The 6,000-nt window shown below is 35.6% G+C and overlaps 1 protein-coding gene across 1 annotated transcript in view; it reads right to left on the minus strand.

The window, feature by feature from the left end:
* Nucleotides 1-5,952, minus strand: part of LOC116169160 (dachshund homolog 2-like) — a 119,212-nt gene extending 113,260 nt beyond the window's left edge. Inside the window, exons 1-2 of the mRNA XM_031485185.1 lie at nt 5,883-5,952; nt 5,441-5,638 (exon numbers count right to left, since the gene is read on the minus strand). Coding sequence (XP_031341045.1) covers nt 5,441-5,638; nt 5,883-5,952 — 268 coding nt within the window. The remainder of the gene's footprint in view (nt 1-5,440; nt 5,639-5,882) is intronic.
* Between the last annotated feature and the right edge of the window lie 48 nt (nt 5,953-6,000).

Raw genomic sequence — 6,000 nt, forward strand, 5'->3', positions numbered from 1 at the left:
GTATAGCTAGTTTTACTATATTATATTGTTTTAACTCATACAAAAAAACTGTGTGTAACGGCAACCATCTCATATGCATGCTTTTTTTAATACGGGAGTAGTTGAATTAACATTTCCGCTTTGTATTAATAAGTAACTTAGATTATTGCAACTAATATACACACCCTGCCAAAAATCGACTGCACCAAAATTTCTCGGGAATTCTTATTAATTTTGGTGCGTAGAATCCAAAACAATTCGTACTTTTTCGATCAGACTTCTCAATCAAAAGTTATAGACTAGAAACCAATTTCGAAAGAAAATTCAAAGGGCTGTAACTTTTGAACTAGTAGCCCAATCTTGGAACTGTTTGAAATTATGGATTCTACAGGCCACATTCTATAAGAACATTTTTTTCCGGGTCGATCTGAGACAATTTTTTTTACGGGGCTCAAAAAAAGGCAGTGTATACCTTCCTTTTTTACCAAAAATCGACTGCACCAAAATTTCTCGGGAAAGCACTTTTTCTTATTAATTTTGGTGCGTAGAATCCAAAACAATTCGTACTTTTTGGATCAGACTTCTCAATCAAAAGTTACAGACTAGAAACCTATTTCGAAAGAAATTTCATAGAGAATTAAAAAAGTGAGGCTGTTAAATTTTAAAAATTCTCTGCAACAAACAATTGCTGAATAAGTTTAAAACAATTGCGTTATTTATTTACTTATTTGACGTTATAAAATGGCAACGACGTCACAAATGACATTCATTTTTTGGTTCGTCAAATTGTAGCTAAGACCGTCTAATTTAACACTATGTTGTCTTATGGCTTAAAAATACAATTAAAGTTGCTTGGGCCCTTTTTATAGAACAGACTGTATGTACACATGTAGATTTTTCGCATTAGAACTAAAAAGAAAGCAACAACTGAACAATCACTTATCCTAACTTTACATTCGCAAAATTTTAACGAAAGCATAGCAACCCTTTGCCGAGATTTTCACATTTTTTCTCAGGTTTTTTTGTAATGCAACCTTACACAATTACAAAAAGGTCTTTACAATAACAAAATTTTGAATTATTTGATACAAAAAATCGTTTAATGATGTTCCGGCGCAGCCAAAATTTGAACAAAACCAGGAGCGTTATCTCAAAAAATTGCCGCACGTACGTAATTTTTCTTTTTTTGTGAGGGTCTCGTCCGTCTGTCTGTCGGTCTGTCCGTATGTTCCTCGTCCAATCGATTTCCAAGGATTTCAAGAATCAGTGCTATTGAATATGAGCCGGATTAAAAGTCTAGTTTCCGAATTCGAGCTGAAAAAAATTCCCCTACTGAAAATCGTATTCGATTCTATTTTTTTAATGCTCCATTTTTTTCGGAGTTCAGCAGTTTTAAGATTTTCGTAACCACTATTTCTGACGCCTAAAATGAATATTGATTTAAATCGTAGGGCCACTTTTATTACCATTCTGTATCCGGTAGTTTTTGAGCTCTTCCCATAAATAGCAAACAAATCAGAAAAGACACAATGTGGACCTTCCAAATAAAACGATTGCTTCCAAAGCCTACTGCACCTAATGAAAAATGAGAATATTTCTTTTAAAAGATGCCAATAACTCAATAACTACCGGATATAGGCATACGCATACAAAATGTCAATAAAAGAGGCCCTAAACTTTAACTCTACATTCATTTCTGGCATCAGAAATAGTAGTTGCAATTTGAAAAACGAAATGTTTGATATTTTCTGACTTTGAAAAATGGAAGCAGCTCTGGAAACTTTTTCAAGATTTTCGGAAAAATTCCTTAGATTCGATTATACGGGGTGTCAATTAAAAAACTTACAGTCTGCCATATTTTCCAAACTAAAGAAAATATTGAAAATCGCACAAAACCGTTTCGGGGGTATCGAGGGGGAACCAGAATGACGTTATGAGTGACAACCCCCCACCCAAGTTCTTGGCCGATTTGCCATAAATCCCTCAATTTCAACATTTAGTTTTTTGCTGTTAATTATTAAATTTTTGTTAAATTGTCTTAAGAAATATTGGCTTTATTGGTACCACTGGAAAGCATTTTTCAGTAGCTTTCCAACGATGCGTCACAAGTATGGGGTTGCAATTTAGGATTTTGGAAGAGGGGGGCTGGGGGATTAAGGGTGGATGGGGGTTCTTACTGATACGTCATTCTGGTTCCCCCTCGATACCCACGAAACGGTTTTCCGCAATTTTCAGTATTGTTTACTTCGGAAAATATGGCCGACTGCAAGTTTTAAAATTGACACCCTGTATAAGAGAACATTAAGCAAAAAATAACAAATCGAATGTTTCTACTTAAAATACGAAGATGGCGCCACTTTTGGGTTTTACGGAAGCGCCATCTTGAAATTATATTATTTCAGTTGGCAATGTTCTATTATGGCTGTAAATCAAATTTCAAGTTTCTATTTTAGTTTAATAGTTAATAGTTATTGTACAACTAGTTTTGTAAGTGATACTTTTTTTCATGAATTTGCAGTTTGATTAATGAGGGCGAGTAATTCTGAAAAAATTAAGCAAAATCAAGACTTCAGTTGAGGAAAAAGTTAAAAGAGAAATGCAATTTTTTTGTTATACAGGGTGGTCTGATCCATTTCATAGCTCAGGAGCTTAAAACTGTTGAACAAATAGCGCAGGGATTACTAATATTGTTGTTGTCTATTGAATGACTTGAAAATTGGGTCCCCCAATCCCCACTTTTGAGATGTACGGGCGCAACTTTGTAATTTCAAATGGGATCTCAAATTTTTTATTCCTTGGTTATTTGTTAAAATTTTTCTTATAAAACGGTGGACGCCCTGTATATTGACCAAGTCGAATTTTTTTCCAAATTAGATGTGTATTGTGAGAAAACGGTACAAGTTATTTATTATTAGCCATTACTAGCCATACATTTTTCCCATCTCTCGTGCAATTTGTGGATGCCTCGCCAAAAAATTCTGCCAAACTGGTCATTGAGCCATTTTTTCACTGTCGTAAGAACTCGACCAGTGTTGCCGATAACGGTCTCCAGTAATTGTTTTGTCCGGTTTTACTAGCTCATCTTAAATGATCACATGATCTTTTTCGCGTAGAATTCTCGAAATAGATCCACTTTCCACCGCCTACCACTATTCCACGCAAAAAAAAACTTTCTTTTGTACCTTTCACAAGTGGTTCTTTGGTGTTTTTTTTTGCTTCGGTTCAGTGAGTTCTTCTGGAACCCATGGTTTGAAACCCTTTTGTGATGGTCAACCGCGTTTCTCGTTTTTCACGTCAAAATCTTCGCTTTTCAATTTTTTTTAACAACTGACAACATTGCGTTAGGTCAAGAACATGTTCTCAGAAGCTTTTACAAGCAATCGATGCGATTCGGAGGCATTTTTCTTCAGGAAAAAGCAAAACATCGAGTTGGATATTATCGACAGATGTCAAAATAATAAATAAACACCATTTATTTGTAACTGGGACTATATACCTATTGGGAATTTTCATATTTGTCTACCTATGTATATTACATCCTGTATATATAAGAGTTTAAATTAACAGTGTGCAATTGTTTTTCGAAATAAAAGAAATACGATGAAATAGACACTTAGAAATGAATCTAATAGCACAATACACACTGAAAAGATCATTAACTACTTTTGTGTTTTGTTTCAGAACCTGGATCTGCCGTGAGCGACCAATCATGGGTAAGTGAATTACATTTATTATTATGATGTCCATTTGTGTTTACGATGCACTTATTTGTTTGCATCTTTTACAGTACATAAACGGTTGATAATTTCTCTCCTGCGGTAGCAAAATTCATATTATATTCTTATTTGAAGATTATGTTAGCACTTGTACCATAGATTAATTTTAATCTATGCTCGTACCAATAAGTGGAGCTAAATTCACATTAGCTAAACCCCTGGCTAAACCTAAAATCTATTGGAAAAAGATCTCGCCGTAGTAAAACTGATATTAAAGGGAGTGTCACAAGGTCACACTTGAGGGCCTGTGGTTTTTGAATGGAAGTTCGGTACAAATGCAACATTTTTATTTAATATTCTCCAGCAATCGAGAATTGTGGCGCAATTAAAAAAAATTGCAATTTGGTTACACGGTTATTTGTAATCATCGTTGGGGATATTCGAAATCAAATCATAATCGCAGTTTGCAATTAATTAAAATTAATAAGTTAATTACGGGCGTTATTGCTCCTAGAAACCACTTCAAAAATAGTGAGCGGCATCTTAATTACCATACAGCGTTGACCAATAACGCGAACGTTGTAGCTGTAATTAAAGAAACGCGGGAATGTTTAATTATTTATAGATATGTTAATTAGAATCCGACGTGTATAGTACTGGAGGTCTTTTTCTTTTCAATTATTAAGTCGTCAAAACGAAGCGTGTCAGAGTACCATCTATCTCGTGCCCTCTACCGTCGCGCATTAAAATTCCGCCATCGAATCTTTTTCTCATCGTCTTAAAACAAACAAATTAGCCCCGCATATTTCTTGTCGAGTAAAAACAAGGTAAAACCAACACGCATCGGCAATCAAATATGATTTATACGATGTTAATGTTAACTTATATCATTTCGATGCACGATTACAATAAGAGACCCTCTCGCCCGAAGAGAAAAACCTGTTGACAACCGCTCCAAAGTTAATCGACGCAACAGTCCATAAAGCGAATTTTCGAATTGTAACTCGATTCCCTATTTGTGCAATCAAAAATATTTATGAATGCTGGACTGGTTTTCTTCAGTTGGCTAAGCACACGCATATTCTGAAGAAAAAAATGAGGAAAAAACCTTGAGGTTGCAGCATTGACTAGACTTTGTCCAGACGTGGCTGTAAAATTTTAATTTTAACTCACGCAATTTACCGTTGACTAGGATTTACTAGAAGTCGCCTTTAGCGGTCTTAAAGTGGATTTACACAAAATTTTATTATCCTCTCAGTGGAAATTCCACCTTTTACGGTCAATGTCGAATGCAGATGGCGCTTGCGGTTAATCTTGCTGTTTATTATTAGTTTTTTTACTGTCTTGACTTTACTTTTTTATGAGGGAAAGTAGTATATTACGGGAATATAAGGTGCATCCGAGCATTTTTTTTACAATAATGGTAGAATTTAGTTTCGATCAGGAAAAGTGCGAACTTTTAGTCCTAGGAGAAAAAGTGTTTTGCTAATGTCATTATTCATACAAAAATGAGTGTTAGATGGCGCTTCGTACGGAACACAAAGATTAATTTGAAGCGCTTATTTTAAGTTGATTGGATTTTTTTCTACCGTCCAATGCCTCCAATAAGAAATTACAAAGTAATGTTGTAAGAGGTCAAGATGAGTCACTTGCATCATTAATACAGTACGTCAAAAAGACCAACCATGTAAACTAACGATTAATGACTAATATTTAAACCTTAATTATAATTTTTTCTCCCATACCTTGATCCTTCTCATCGTCATCGTCCGGATCGGAGATGTTATCGTCGTCGTCGTCGTCCGGAACGGAATGCGTCGGCGAGTGCGGCGAGGGCGGTACGTCCGGTTCGCTACCGGAATGGTCGCCGTCGACCGGCGATCCTGCGCTGCCGCCGCTCGCGTTTTTCGATAAATTTAATACTGGACTCGTATTTGGTGAACCTGCAATAATAAAAAAAGGATTTAATTAATGGTTGTAAACTTGCGATTCAAAGTTTTAGGACGCGATCTCGTACGCCATAAATTACAGAAGGGAAACGCAATTAAACACACATAGCAGAGTAGCATATGCAGAAATTGAAACGAGTCCAAATAAAGCTCCGATATAAATTACGTCCCCGATTCTTCTCAATTGACCTATCTGTCTAAATCCTTCGGATTTAACTCGACGCATTTATTTTATTGCCTTTCACTTGTACGACATTAATTAACTTGCCACCCAGATTCGGGTCCTTCGAATCTTGTTTTAATATCATTGTAAGAGGCAAGTATTATGTTTTTTCGCACGGAAACTGTCCTTTGCT

This window comes from Photinus pyralis, unplaced genomic scaffold (genome assembly GCF_008802855.1).
Source record: "Photinus pyralis isolate 1611_PpyrPB1 unplaced genomic scaffold, Ppyr1.3 Ppyr1.4_LG4, whole genome shotgun sequence".
Classification (NCBI taxonomy): domain Eukaryota; kingdom Metazoa; phylum Arthropoda; class Insecta; order Coleoptera; family Lampyridae; genus Photinus; species Photinus pyralis.